This window comes from Mangifera indica, unplaced genomic scaffold (genome assembly GCF_011075055.1).
Source record: "Mangifera indica cultivar Alphonso unplaced genomic scaffold, CATAS_Mindica_2.1 Un_0016, whole genome shotgun sequence".
Taxonomy (NCBI): Eukaryota; Viridiplantae; Streptophyta; class Magnoliopsida; order Sapindales; family Anacardiaceae; genus Mangifera; species Mangifera indica.
In genome coordinates, this window is record NW_025401108.1 from 230,874 (window position 1) to 244,490 (window position 13,617).

General features: G+C 34.2%; 2 protein-coding genes and 1 long non-coding RNA gene across 5 annotated transcripts; 2 read left to right on the plus strand and 1 right to left on the minus strand.

The window, feature by feature from the left end:
• Positions 1-700: 700 nt before the first annotated feature.
• LOC123205791 lies at positions 701-6,085 on the plus strand. 3 transcript variants are annotated; one of them, XR_006499895.1, is made up of 8 exons: positions 701-1,729; positions 3,834-3,886; positions 4,312-4,399; positions 4,497-4,595; positions 4,913-4,955; positions 5,068-5,198; positions 5,309-5,397; positions 5,532-6,085. XR_006499895.1 is itself a non-coding variant. In XM_044622831.1 (7 exons), exons 1-6 carry the CDS (start codon positions 1,142-1,144, stop codon positions 5,346-5,348), a joined length of 999 nt encoding a protein of 332 aa, XP_044478766.1. In that variant the 5' UTR covers positions 704-1,141; the 3' UTR covers positions 5,349-5,397; positions 5,532-6,085. The 3 variants fall into 3 exon arrangements, 1 of the variants encoding a protein (XP_044478766.1); XR_006499896.1 differs by having other exon boundaries at positions 4,913-4,949; XM_044622831.1 differs by lacking the exon at positions 4,913-4,955 and having other exon boundaries at positions 704-1,729.
• Positions 6,086-8,457: 2,372 nt separating this feature from the next.
• On the plus strand, positions 8,458-9,249 carry LOC123205813. The gene is made up of 3 exons (XR_006499897.1): positions 8,458-8,572; positions 8,675-8,833; positions 8,907-9,249. It is a non-coding gene; the product is annotated as an uncharacterized LOC123205813 (long non-coding RNA).
• Positions 9,250-9,755: 506 nt separating this feature from the next.
• Positions 9,756-13,168, minus strand: LOC123205811 (transmembrane 9 superfamily member 7). Its single transcript, XM_044622854.1, has 7 exons — positions 12,998-13,168; positions 12,391-12,555; positions 12,146-12,255; positions 11,899-12,007; positions 11,689-11,801; positions 11,250-11,400; positions 9,756-11,166 (listed from the first exon to the last, which is right to left on the minus strand). The coding sequence occupies exons 1-7, from the start codon at positions 13,118-13,120 to the stop codon at positions 10,009-10,011; spliced, it is 1,929 nt and encodes a 642-aa protein (XP_044478789.1). The 5' UTR covers positions 13,121-13,168; the 3' UTR covers positions 9,756-10,008.
• Positions 13,169-13,617: the final 449 nt, after the last annotated feature.

Genomic DNA, 13,617 nt, shown 5'->3' on the forward strand with positions numbered 1-13,617 from the left:
CTAAGTCTTCAAAGAGTTTTAATTTGATTTAAGAAATCAAGAATTTTTAGGATTAATTATTCGAGAATTTAATATTAGTAAAAGTATATTAAAATTATTTACTTTTAAATATATATTATTTAATAAAATTAATTAAATTATAAGTAAAACTATGTATAAACAAATTCTATAAACTAATATGATAGTATCTAATTAAGTGATTTTTATATGAAAAAATAAACAATTACATCATTCAATCATAAGTTATCACCTCAAGTTGTACACATAATTTTACTCATAAAATTAGAATTTTCTCTAACATAATATAAATATATAAAATAAATAGAGAATATATATATATATATATATATATATATATTAAAAAATATAATTTATGATTTGATTTGATTTAAAAATTATAGAAATCATAATCCAAACTAAAAATTGTATTTTAAAAGTTTATCAATTTAAATTAAATTATTTTACAAATAAAATTAAATAAAACTATAATTTTTAAATAATTCGATTTGATTTTACTATTATAATCAAATTTTACAAAGTTCTCATTGAGATGAGAGGACAATCAAATTATGTTAATCCATGTCTAATCAAAATCTTTTATTGAGATGCTTAAGGCATATTATTGGTGTTGAGTGGTCATGAGTCAGCCATTAAACCTAGAGTTTTATTTGATAATATAATTGATTCGTATCAAGATAATCCGAGTCAGGGGTAGGACACTGAAAAAAATAAAAAATGAAAAACTACCGGGGAAAAATTAGTGCGAACTTTCGATTTACTTTCACCTGCACCTGCCCCAATCTCCACTCCACCTTCCCCAATCTACACTCCACCTTTCCCATTTCGCCATCAACGGCCATCAACAAGCCAAACCACTCACCAAAACTCATCTCATTGTAGCATCATTATCATCTTTTTCTTCATCTGCGTCTTCGTCTCCGTCGTCTTCCTTTGCTTTCTTTATAGAAAAACCTTTAGCCAACACAAACAAAAACATTTAACACAACCACCTCACTTCCAACACAAACAAACGAGCTCCACCAACCTCCACTACACTTTGGTGTTCGTGATGATGGGTGTTGTGTAAAAAGATTGTATTTTTATATTTATATTTGTTTAAGTCAAGTTACTTTTGGCCCTCATGTTGTTCTTGCTTTTAGTTTTTTCTTTCTTGTTCTTGTCCATCATCTTCGTTGTGTGTGTCATTATTACCCTCAAGAAAACTGATTGTCTTGAACAAGTGGAGAAGGAGTATGCATTAGCTTTGAAGAATGCTTCGGTCAGTCAAGAGCGGGAAAATGACCAGAACCCATTGGCAGCACAGCTGTTGCTTGAGATCCTGCCGGCGAAAACTGCTGCCAAATGGGCGAAATTTTTTGCCAAGAAAAAGTGTGAGAATCCGGACGGGAATGGGTTGGGTCACGAGAAGGAGGTGGATGAGAGTAGTGACGGTGCAGGGTCAGGTGGGGATGATAGTAAGATAGTGAAGAAGAAGAAGAAGAAAAGTAAGAAGAAGAAATTGGATTCCAAAGGTGAAGAAGAAAGTAATGGTGAAGAGAAGGAGGGTGAGGAAAAAGATAAAAGAAATTCGGATTCGGATAATTTGAAACACGAATTGGTTTATTTATATCCATTTACAGGATCAAGTAGTGCAACTCAGAGGAAGATCAAGCAACAGTATGATCATCTTGTTCAGTGTCATGAAAGCAAAAAGTTGACACTTGCCCAGGTTAAATTTTGTTCTTTTATTTCCTTTTTGTTTCTGTAAAGTTTATGTTTTTGTTTATTTATTTTGGTTAAATTATAAGTTTATTGAGGGTTGGAAACTGATTTTGTTGAATTATTATTATTATCGTGATCATCATTATTATTATTATTTTAAATTTAGATCTGGTTTGTTATGCCATTTGGAGAAAAATACTCATTTAAAACGTTTATTTTTCCCTCTCTTTTGGCGTGTGGGGGAAGGCACCTGGTTGAGAAATTACTTGTTCATGCTAAGCGGCTGTTAACATAATTTGCAGAACAAAAACTTTTGTTTTGAGTCCAGGGTCCATTAATGAGTGAGTTTTTTTTTATGAGATGGTGAGCTGATCATATCCAATAATATGGCTCATCAATGGCACATAGAGATGAATTTGTAATTAAACAATTAGAGGTGTGCAAGAAAACCTTCATGCTACAATTAATAGTGCTTATCTTTTCGAAGTGGGTTATGATTTTATACCAGTGGTTGTTTGACATGATAGATTTAGAGATCAAGCACCTTTACCTGTTTGACAATGACCTTGTAACCGTAGAATTTATGAATGGAAGTGCACAATGACATTTTTGTTAGTAAAGGCTTTATTTGTTGCATATGCTAAGGGGACATAAGGAGGATTTCTTTTACCAGGTCTAATGCTCTGGAAGAAGGCTGCTTAAATTATATGTGAATCGTGCTCAGTGGACTTGTTAGGTGTGTAGAAAGCATGATTAGTTTTCTTTTTCGTAAAAGTTGAGGGGATAGAGTGCAGCAGTTAGTTCTAATTACTTGGATTACAAAAGGACTGGGTAGAGAGGAGAAGTGTTTTCTGTGGATTTTAGATAAAAAAGTAAAATATTAACCAGTGGCATCTATGGGCTGATGGAGGGAGGAATAGTATCACTTTTGTCATAACATAACGTAGATTTTAGGTCACACTATGATCTCCTTTACTAACTTACGATGGAAAAGGGGTTGGGGAGTGGTGTTGGAATTCCAGTCTGTTCTAGAGTGGTTCACTCTGTTTCAAGTGGTTTTCTTTCTCCTGTTTTGTGTGCATGCATGTGTGTTTGCTTTTCTTGGTTTACATGTACTAATACTAATGAAAAAAATATGCACCTTTTGTTCAATGATAGGATTGACCTTTAATGTTGTAAATACAAATCACAGTTGTAGTTGATTATCCTGTTACTTTGGGGCTTACTGATGTAAAATTGATATTAGGTGGAAGTTTGAAATGCATTCTACTGATAGGATAAAAGCCTTTAATGTGTTACACATACAACTAAAATACTTTAGGACCATTTACTTGAAAACTTGTTAATGTAAAACTGAGATTAAGTGAAAATCTAAAATGCCTTCTCCTAAAATTTTGGATCAGACTATCTGAGCTAAAAAGCTGTACCATGTTGAGTCTAGATTCAACAGCGAAACTTTGCAGGCTTATAATTTTTAATTTTCCCTCAAAAAGTCATGCATGAGGCAGATATGTGCATGTGACATCACATGTTTATGAAACAATTTATGGTGAAACTTTCCTGGGAGAATTGAGATATAACCATTATGAACTTGTTGTTTCCTTTTTCTGATTCTCTTGTACTGCTTGATATAAGTAGACTTTTGAGTTGTCCTACCTGGAGAAATGATGATGAAAATTTGATAAGGTTTGAGTTTGTATTGTAATCACTCCATGAATCCCTTTCTATCTGTTTTTGCTTGAGCTGGTGCAGCACAAGAAGGTGATGATATGTTGTATCACAATGCAAAGCACGTGTTTATAATCTCTTTGTGCAATTTGTTCTTTTTGCTATATTTTATTTTAATAAGCTAAGCCTGCAATTTGGCTCATGCTGCACTCTACTAGATATCAGAATGTGCAAATTTAGAAGAACTTTGTAGTTCAGTTTGTTCTTGTCTGATGGATAGATTGATCACAAAGTTATGTGAATTGTTCTGGGTATCATAATTAGAAAATCCTTGCATACGTAAGCTGTGTGGCGTTTGGAAAACTAAATATTGCTATTATATTTACATATTAATACTGTTACATCTGCAACATAACAATTCTTTATTTTATTGCATAATACAGGTGGCAGAATTTGCTCATTGTTTGACAGAGGCCAAAGATGATTTAGAGCACAAGTCAGTTTGAAAATAATTTTCCGAAAGCAAAATATCTATTTATTCTAATTTTTTAATATTCGTGACAAATCACCATCTTTTGTTTCTTTTGAAGTCTTTATTATATTCTATTTCCTCATTGCAGTGAATAATTTTCTTTTCTGCTGTTTCGTTGTTTGTAACTTAATTTTCTGACCTAATAGGTCCAATTAGTTTTTGATCGATTGTGCTTACATGCTTTGTGTCTCCTATGTGACCTCGTACTACAACTTTTCTGTCCTCAAGACTTCCATTTAAACTTTAAAATTTCTTTATCCTCTGACTCCCTTGTTTTACGTTGTAGTTTTCTACGAATTTCTGATCTATTAACTAGTCCTATCTAAATTTCACTTCCCCAAGCTTCTCCTGAATCAGAACTTAGATAATTCTTCAAATTTGTATTACAGGTCTGAGGCCATTAACCGCAAGTTTACAATAACAAAGGCTCTGTTAAACAAGGCAGATAGATCATCAGTTGATCGCATTTGCCAACAGGTGATTTCTAGATTTTATTTGATATAGTTGTAGAATGGAGTAGGTACCATGTTTATTGGTCTTTTCTAAAAGAGGATTACTTCATTGATCCCATTAGTTATTCAAGCTAGAGAAGGAACAAAAGAGATTAGAGGATGATGCATTTGTCTATAATTGGCTTCAACGACAGCTTAAGCTTTCACCAGTATACAAGAAGGTAACAAGTCAAACAGTTAAGCTGGGATTATAGTTGATTGCGGGCTTTTAATCAAAGTTGTGCTTGTTTTGGATGCTTTCTTGTGCTTTAAGAATAAGTTCTTCATAAATTTATATGCATACAGATAATATTGAATAACTGTAATTACAACATGAAGGAACACCATCATATTTATGTATTTCTGTATCTGTTGCTGTAAAAAATATTATCATAGATTGTGAGAGATGAGCTCAAAACTGGACTTGTCATTTTTTTTTTTTTTGCATAACAACAGCAACACTCATTTAGAATGATGTAATATACATGGATTTTTGCAGGTTGGTGGTTTTCATCTCAGATACTATGCACAAAAGAGTAAAAGTTAATATTTTGTTTAACGATTATTTGATTAGATTGTTTGACTGATTCTGTCTTCATACTTGCAAATATCTCTTTCTCCTGTATTCTCATAGTTGTGATCTATTTATTAAAGATGCTTGAAGTTCATGCTTCCATGGAGGAGAAGGCCAAGTCCACTGAGTCGACAAAAAGCACAGACACAGAAGAATTTACTGACATTTCTTTTGAGGAACTATTAGCACAAGAGAAGAAGGATTCGTTTTGGTTTGTTGCTTATCTGAAATTCCTATCTGCTAACAAAATTTTGATTTTATTCCAAATGTTCTTTTCCCATTGCTTATCAAATTACATTTTTCTTAAATTTCTACACTCAGGCAAAAGAATGGGAGATCGAGATTGTCCCCCGGCAGATGACATTGTTTAGCAGCTTTAGTTAACTGTACTTGTGGAATCAGTTTTTGTAGTATGTATTTCTAATACCTAAAACTATGCATCATTGCAGTAAATTTTCTATTTTCGGTTGCCTATATGCTTCCTTTGGTTGTTTTGTTGAAGAAAATAATGGTCTTGACATCTTCTTTTGATTTTTCTGTTTAGGTTTTTGAGGCGGCAACTACTCAATCCGATACACAATGAACCTTGATGTAGTATACCATGTTCTTATGGATTTTGGCATCTATAATTACTAACCATCACAAAATTGATTCAGCATCCTGCCAAAACCCTATTTACATAGCTTCTGATGTATAAAATGTTTTTCATGGAATTGCAACTTGATAAAAATGTTTATCATGACAATAGAACTCCAGGGCCATACCGACCGAAGCTTTGAACTTGACAGGGTGGTGCTTTCTGCTGTTATTAGAGGTCTGAGAAGTTTTTGCCGAACTACCAGGAGCCCCTCTTTGTTTCACTTGTGGGTTGGGTAATTTTGGCTATAGTAGAAGCCAATTATAACAAGTGAAAACATTCAACCATTGCAACAATTCCCCGTTGGTTGGTTTTGTTCTGTACTTCTTATGATTTGGCATTCTTGTGTTGATCAATCAGCAGGAAAATCTGTGTTAGTTTTATTGGTTCCTCGAATGAAATGGTCGTACTTGGCCCATGTTTGTGGGTAATGTTGCCAAGTGAATGCCCACAAAAACTGATATGTCTGTGCCCAGTATGTGCTTTAACCCAGTGTGTGCTTATCAGTGATATGATGAATGCAGAGGCGGGGAGCGAGTTGTTCAAATGAATATGACTGCATTCCTTGTCTATTAAGTCTGCAGTACTAATTTCACTTCGGAAATCAACCGTCATCCACTTGCTTCGATATCTCCAACAACTAACTTTCATCATAATATCATGCTGAAACTTACTGAAATGAAATTAAATGTTAGTGAACTTCAAAGGTTAGTTTGAGTGGTGAAAGTAAAAGAGACCGACTGATGGTGAAAGCGAAAGAGACCGATTAGCTTGACGGACCAGTACCCTTGTTATTACTTGAACCACATTTAATTTTCTTGGTTCAGCTGCCTCTGCAACATCACATCTTATTAAATTAACATGGGATCTACTTGCCTGAATTAATTCTTGTACTGCGCGGTGGGTGATTACTTCGGTCAGTAATGACCACAATTTTGTGGCTTAGAAAATTTCCCAAAAAGTGGCAATTGATTTTTTTTTTTAATTTTTTGTCGGACCAATACATTATCTTATAATTAATTACATCGAACAGAACAAACTCTAAATTCAATAACTGATTATATAATTATTAAATCAAGTAAGTTAAAAGATTCATATATTTTTATACATGAAACTTTTTCTTTTACTATGCAAACTATCTTTTAGAGTAATGGTAATTGATTTTTTCTTTTTTCAGTACATATAGACAAAAGAAACAAAATAAAGCATATGTATAAAGAAAATTTGGATTTTAATTAGTCGGTTGTGGTTTTTATACTAGTTCTTTTGTTTTTCATGCTTGTTAGGATATAAAAAAGTCGTACTTTTTATAATTTGAATATTTATACAACTTTGTGTCTTAGATGATGGTGAGATAGGGGATTCACATCAATTCCTCATTAGAGGGTCAAACTCTAGATACTACAATAAATACATAAGGAAATGATACTATGGAACTTGATGAAATACAAGGATCAAGTAAGTTGGATGTCATAGTTGTAGGAAAGAACAATGTGCCAAATAGGTCTCAGGTAGGTATGTCAAATGGTCAAGACAACTCGGCTCGCACAAAAAAAGCACGACTTGCATTGGCACAACTCATTGGTCGTGTTGGGGGCCTTTGGGTAAGGCCCACAAGCTACTGTAACATTATTCATAAAAAATAAAATAATTTTAAAAAAATAAAAATTATATAATATGGTTAACTAGTCTGCAAAGCATGTGGGTTGACCTATTAAAGGTCTACAAAGGCACAATCTATGAAACCCTTGTCATGCCCCAAGCCCTGCCATTCCAATAGGATAAAACATCCTACAAGGCCCATCCTTTGGAGGGCCTCGGCACCACACGAGTTGTGGTCACGCTGAATTTATCCATATACATGTTTGGTCTCAAGTTTGGAATTTCTTTGATGCAATTTCAAAGATTTCCAAGGATGGTAACAAAAGGTGCAAATGTAGAAGTGTAAAGAAATATATGTTCGTGATGAAAAATATGGACCATGTAATCTCATTAGATATTTTAAAACGTGTGTTAGGAGTCATATTCATGACATTGCACTAGAGGTGGCAAAGGAGTTTGGCCGAACTGGCCCGAAGCTTAGCCTATGATCTTTTTTTTCACCTTGGCTTGCGAGAGCACAACTCATTACTGTGACAGGTCATAAAAATCCTAATATGACATTATTGATAAAATAAAAAGTTTTCTTTAATTAGAATAGATAATAAATAATAAAAAATGATTTTATATCATTTAAAAAATAAATACAAAATATAATTTGAAGGATTAGGTTACCATTTACAATAATTGGTTGTATCAATTTGAAAGTACATATAAATTTGTAAAATTTAATAATTAATTTATTAACCGAATACAAAAAAATAATTAAAAAAATAAAAAATTGTTTAATAAACGGAACTAAGTTGCTAGATAGAATTAAAATTTAGTTGAAATTTGAGAGAGTTTGAAATTAAAATTGAATGAAGAATATGTAGAGATAGATTGAGAAATTATATTTTGGATATGGTTTCGAGAGTGGGAGAGAAGGGTTTATATAGAAAATAAAAAAATAAAAAAAAATTCAACCCAACGACTAGAGACTAAGCAAAAGCCAAGCCAAGAGATGTTTTGCTAGTGTAGGAACACATTTTAAATTTAAATTTTTTTTATTTTTTGGCACGTTTCGTATAACAAGGGGTTTTACTAGCGCGTGGTATAGTCTATCTAACCCACGAGCTTGGCACAACCTATTGCAGTAATGAATCGTGTTCTCGTAAACTAGGCTAAAAACAGAGGGTCCAGGGCAGCCCAACCCCCTCCCACCTTTAGATTCACTTAATCTCAAAACTTGCATAAAGTACATTTTGTGAGAGGGCATCTTTCATCAAGCTTTAACATTTCCTGTGCAGGCTCCTGTATCAGGCTCCAAAAGCCAGCGAAAGATGGACAACTAATATTTCTTACTGCCGGTAAGCTTTTGTCACTCATCACTAGTATGATTTAGTATTATTCATTTGCCCCGAAGTTAGTTATTTTGGTCAGAAAGTAAGGCATTGGCTTCAATTTTTCAGGTGACAAGTCTCTCTATGAAACAGTTGAGGACTCGATCAAATTTACCAGTTGAGGTAGTGTCACAGGGTGCCATCAGTGCTCCAATGTACTCACTTAAAGGTCCATCAATGGCTAAATCACTCTACCCTACTGCATTTCCTTTGAAGCATCAGCAGAAGGTTTGTAATATCCCTGAAATCTCAAAATCTCTGAAACATATGCTATATAATCTTACAATTATAATGTTGGCAGGATCTGAGGATTGCCTTAGGATTCGCAGAATCTGTTTCTTAGCCAACTCTGATTGCAGCAGCTGCGAATGAACCATACAAGATGGCAAAATCTCATGGCCTTAGTGATCGGGATTTTTCAGCAGTTATTGAAGCATTGAAAGCTAAAAAGTGACGGCAAAGCAACGAACAAAGAAGATTAACGGTCCAATTTTTTTCAGAATAAAAGGTAAGTTTTTCAAGAGCCATTCATTGCGCCTCAATTTCAAAATGGGGCTACTTGAAGCCCCGTGAAAATAATTGTGTTTTTATGTGAAAGACAGCTTGGTCTTTTTAAAGCAGGCATATCACATCCTTTCTGGTGATTTTGCAGTTATTCTAAAGGCTTGTCTCACAGTGTTGGGAGCCAGAGGCTTCTCTTCATTCACGTGCTTGTTACTCCATTTATAAACAAATATTTTAGCATCCTTTGAGATATCAAGAATACCGAAATCTTTCAGCATCTATGGGATATTAAGAATGCTGAAATCTTTTAGAATCTAAAGGCATGAGTCGTGTACATATCAGATTCAGATCTAGCTTTTCGAGAATTTAAAATCATCCAATAACATACCGATAACACAGTTATACGCACAAATTAACACAAACTAATGCTCAGTTAATAAAACCCAAATCAATACTGACTATTAAATCCTTTCTAAGGAGTCAAAAGTACCACATGAATTGGCTGTTAACATAAATGCAGACCATTCATTTCAGTGTTACAGAGTACTAGTAACCAAGCCACAAACAAGAAGTCAAAGAACTGAGAAATTTAAGATTGTGACAGTGAGAGTTGATATATTGATTAGTACTATAATGACATGGCAACTAACTCAACAGCTCAACTTCTTGCATAAAAACTAATAGATGTACGTACACAAAGTTCATAACTTTCATATTTGTAAGCATAACAACATATTCAGTGCTAATCCTACTCCAAAATATAAATGTTTTCACAAGATCGGGTAACAAACTCCCACGGTGTAATTCTCCAGATACAGTCAAAACAGTAACTCCTTTGTTTCATCTATTTTCATCTAAAGTTTCATAGTAGTGCTCACCCTTTTTCTGCAATATTTTGATCAGTCGATTTTCACAGAGGAATAGATTTTCCGTACAAACCAGAAGCAGGCATAGAAGCCGATAGTCCCAGTCAAGACAAAGAAAGCATATGAAATAATGATCATGTAACCAAAGTAAAGGATGCCAGAAACAAACTTTGTGATCTCCAACTTGGTGAAGAAGTAGAAAATTGAGTAGAGGAAAAGGTACAGCGCTGAGGAGCCAGCAGTAAGGTAAGATCTCCACCACCAGTTGTAGTCTTCACTGCATAACTGGAAGTAGCAGAGCACTATAGTAATCTCAGCGCAAGTGATCAATAGGATGATAAATACTATGAAAAGGAAGCCAAAGATGTAATAGAACTGGTTCAGCCATATTGATGTCAAGATGAAGAAGAGCTCAATGAAGACAGCTCCAAACGGAAGAATGCCTCCAATTAGTATGGAGAACACAGGTTTCATGTACCATGCCTGCTCTGGTATCTGCCTAGGAATCTTGTTTGTCTTAACTGGATCTTCAATGGCTGGCTTTTTGAAGCCTAAGTAACTACCCACAAAGACCAAGGGAACTGATATACCAAACCATAAGAAAACAAGAGCAAACATCGTTCCGAATGGTACTGCACCAGAAGATTGTTCTCCCCAGATTAAGGCATTTAGTATGAAGAAGATAGCAAAAAGTATACCCGGGAACATAAAGGCAGTTTTCAATGTATTTCTCTTCCACTCTGTGCCCTTGAACATTTTGTACAATCGTGCTGATGAGTAACCAGCAAATAAGCCCATGAAAACCCACAAGAGAACCATAGCAGTCATAAGCCCTCCCCGGTTGGATGGAGATAGGAACCCCAGTAAAGCAAAAATCATTGTTACCAGTGTCATCCCGAAGATCTGGACTCCTGTACCAATATAAACACAAAGTAAACCAGCATTGACTGGTGCCCTGAAGACATCTCCATGAACAAGTTTCCATCCTGTTTCTTCTTGAGCCTCATCTTGGGTTTCCAACTGATTATAGTTTGCGATATCTCTGTACAGAGTTCTCATCATGATCATGGCCACCATACCAGAAAGGAATAAGACAATCATCAGTGAGTTTATGATGGAGAACCAATGGATCTGATCATCATTCATGAGGAGGTATGTATCCCAGCGAGATGCCCATTTGATATCACTCTCCTAAAATGTTCAGAGTAAGCTGAGATAAAACTTGCCAATATGTTGGAGGAAGAGATGAATCAAAGAATTTATAAAGACAGTACCTTGAAGGTAACATCATATGTGAACACAACTTCCTTATCTTTGTCAACTTCTTGTGGAACAGCAGTTCCTTGAACTAAATTTTTGGTGTCTTTATTGCAAGTACTCAACTGAGGATTCTTCTCATCCCATTCCTTGTACTCATGATTAATACTGATTGCAAGGATCAATGAAAAAGCAAATGCATGAATAAGCTAATACTTTGACAACCAAAAGCAAATGAGCATGTGGCAGAAAAGTCCCTACTTTCTCTACATATCACAAAGTGCAACACATGCACAGTATACAGCGATGAACAATAAACACTTAACAATTTTAAAGATCACATAAATTTACATAACTCCCCAGACAAACAAATTAATGAAGACAATTAACCGAACACCAAATTACAACAAAATGCCAGAATTAAACAAAAGCAACGTGAAGGAGAACAGTACAAACCTGTTTGGAGTAACTTCAAACCCAACAATTCGTGCAGAATCAGTTTCAGGATCCTTGTGATACATGACTCTGAAGCTCAAGTGGTTATTGATAAAGTATTTCTCCTCCTTGCTCTGTGATAATTAAAAAAATAAAATAAAATAAAATACTAAAAAGAAGATAGGCAGAAAACTATTCTACAGTAGCTATTGCTTTCTGCTTGCTGCATACCCCTTGGTAGTTTCCTTTGAACCCAACACGAAAACCATGGTCATATGTGGTAGACTGGCTTCCATCCCTTCTTTGTCTACGTACTGCAACTGGAAGGTTGTCAAGAATCCTGCAAATCCATTATGGAGCTTTCAGTGCAAACAAGCAAGATTTTTTAGTGAACCATTAACAAAATATATGTCCACTGGAAAGATAAATAATTAGTGCATAACATGGACAAATAGTATATAAAATATCCATCACTTACAAATTAACCCGATATTCATCATCAATCTTTTCCCTGAAATTTTTTGTGGCTTCAGCATTAAGTTTCACTCGACAGGCTACTTTGCAGGGCATATCCTCTCTCATTTCAAACTGCAGTACAATTACGTACTTAGATCCAAATTTAAAAGGTAAAAGAATGATGTCAACAACACAAGGTGTTTTCATCATTTCAGTTTGCTATTAAATACAAATAAACAATATAACACAAATGGGATACTTGCTCACCTGATATACAGAATTTTCAATCCTATCACCACGAAGAACCTCCCCCAAATTTTCTGCACTGTTCAAAATCTTCTTGGGCTTACAATATTTCAAGAAGTAGTAGTCATATGGCAGTTGTGTCTTTGTAGAAGACAACTTGTTAACTTTGACGTTGAGTGGATCCCTCTGTTCAGCACAAAATGCATCAAGAATAGTCCATCATGACAGGTTCTAGGATAACAATTGCACCATATCATCTCCAAAATTACAAGCTAAGACAACAGAATCTAAAACACAGAAGCAACAGAACTTGAAAACCAAACTAAATCAAGCCCAAATCTTTACACACAAACACAACCCACAACAAATAGTAACCAACACACAAACAATCCCAGATCCAAAACAAACCCAGAAACCATAAACCAAAACGACCACGTATCACAACAGATCAAACACTAAAAACCTCAGATCCAACTCTACACAGCAGAAGGAAACAAAACACGAAAAGGGCAGAAGCAAAATCACAAGACAAACAAAACCCACCAAGGAAACGAACAGTAAAACGACAATGATGGACTTAAAGACGACAAGAAAATGTAAAAGAGAGACAGGTCTAGAGATAGCTTACTCGTTGAAAATTACGAGGGGCAACACCGGGAAGATAAAAAGAGTGAGCAGAGGAGATAAAAAGGAGAGTGAAGAAAAGTGTTGCCATTATTTTCGTCGTTGGGGAGACTTTGGGTTTCTCCATTTTTACAGAGAAAGATGAGCCAAGAGAAGAAAGTGGTTTATGGAGTTAGAGTGGGGTCTGGGTCTGGCCTTTTATCTTGCATTTCCAAAAATAAAAATTTCATTTTTTCAGTTAATTTTCGGGTTAATAAATTGATAATTAAAATATTCCTAAAAAAAATATTGAAACTTATTTTATAAATAAAAATCTAATTTTGTAAGTAACAAAATTAAAATTCTAATAGTACAAGTTTTTTAATGTAATTTTATAAATCAATATTATTTCATTAAATAATAAAAAAAATAATGGCCAAAAGACATAATCCCACCCAGGGTTTATTGCAAATCCAATTAGTATTTGTTAAAAACTGAAAATCAAAATTCCCATTTATAGAGTATTAAAATTAACAAAAGTAATTAATTTTAAAAATAAAATGATTATTTAACAAAAAAATATATTAAAAATAATAAAATATTATTAATTTCTCCTTTAAATTTAAAAAACTAATAATTCTACTA

Excerpts from the sequence above, each read along its gene's own strand:
- LOC123205811 (XM_044622854.1), bottom strand. The coding sequence starts at position 13,120 with ATGGAGAAACCCAAAGTCTCCCCAACGACGAAAATAATGGCAACACTT. Across the intron at positions 12,008-12,145 it reads GATGAATATCGGGTTAATTT|GATTCTTGACAACCTTCCAG; the intron begins GTAAGTGATGGA and ends ATGGATTTGCAG. Across the intron at positions 11,167-11,249 it reads CATATGATGTTACCTTCAAG|GAGAGTGATATCAAATGGGC; the intron begins GTACTGTCTTTA and ends TGAACATTTTAG.
- LOC123205791 (XM_044622831.1), top strand. The coding sequence starts at position 1,142 with ATGTTGTTCTTGCTTTTAGTTTTTTCTTTCTTGTTCTTGTCCATCATC. Across the intron at positions 3,887-4,311 it reads AAAGATGATTTAGAGCACAA|GTCTGAGGCCATTAACCGCA; the intron begins GTCAGTTTGAAA and ends TTTGTATTACAG. Across the intron at positions 4,400-4,496 it reads TTGATCGCATTTGCCAACAG|TTATTCAAGCTAGAGAAGGA; the intron begins GTGATTTCTAGA and ends TGATCCCATTAG.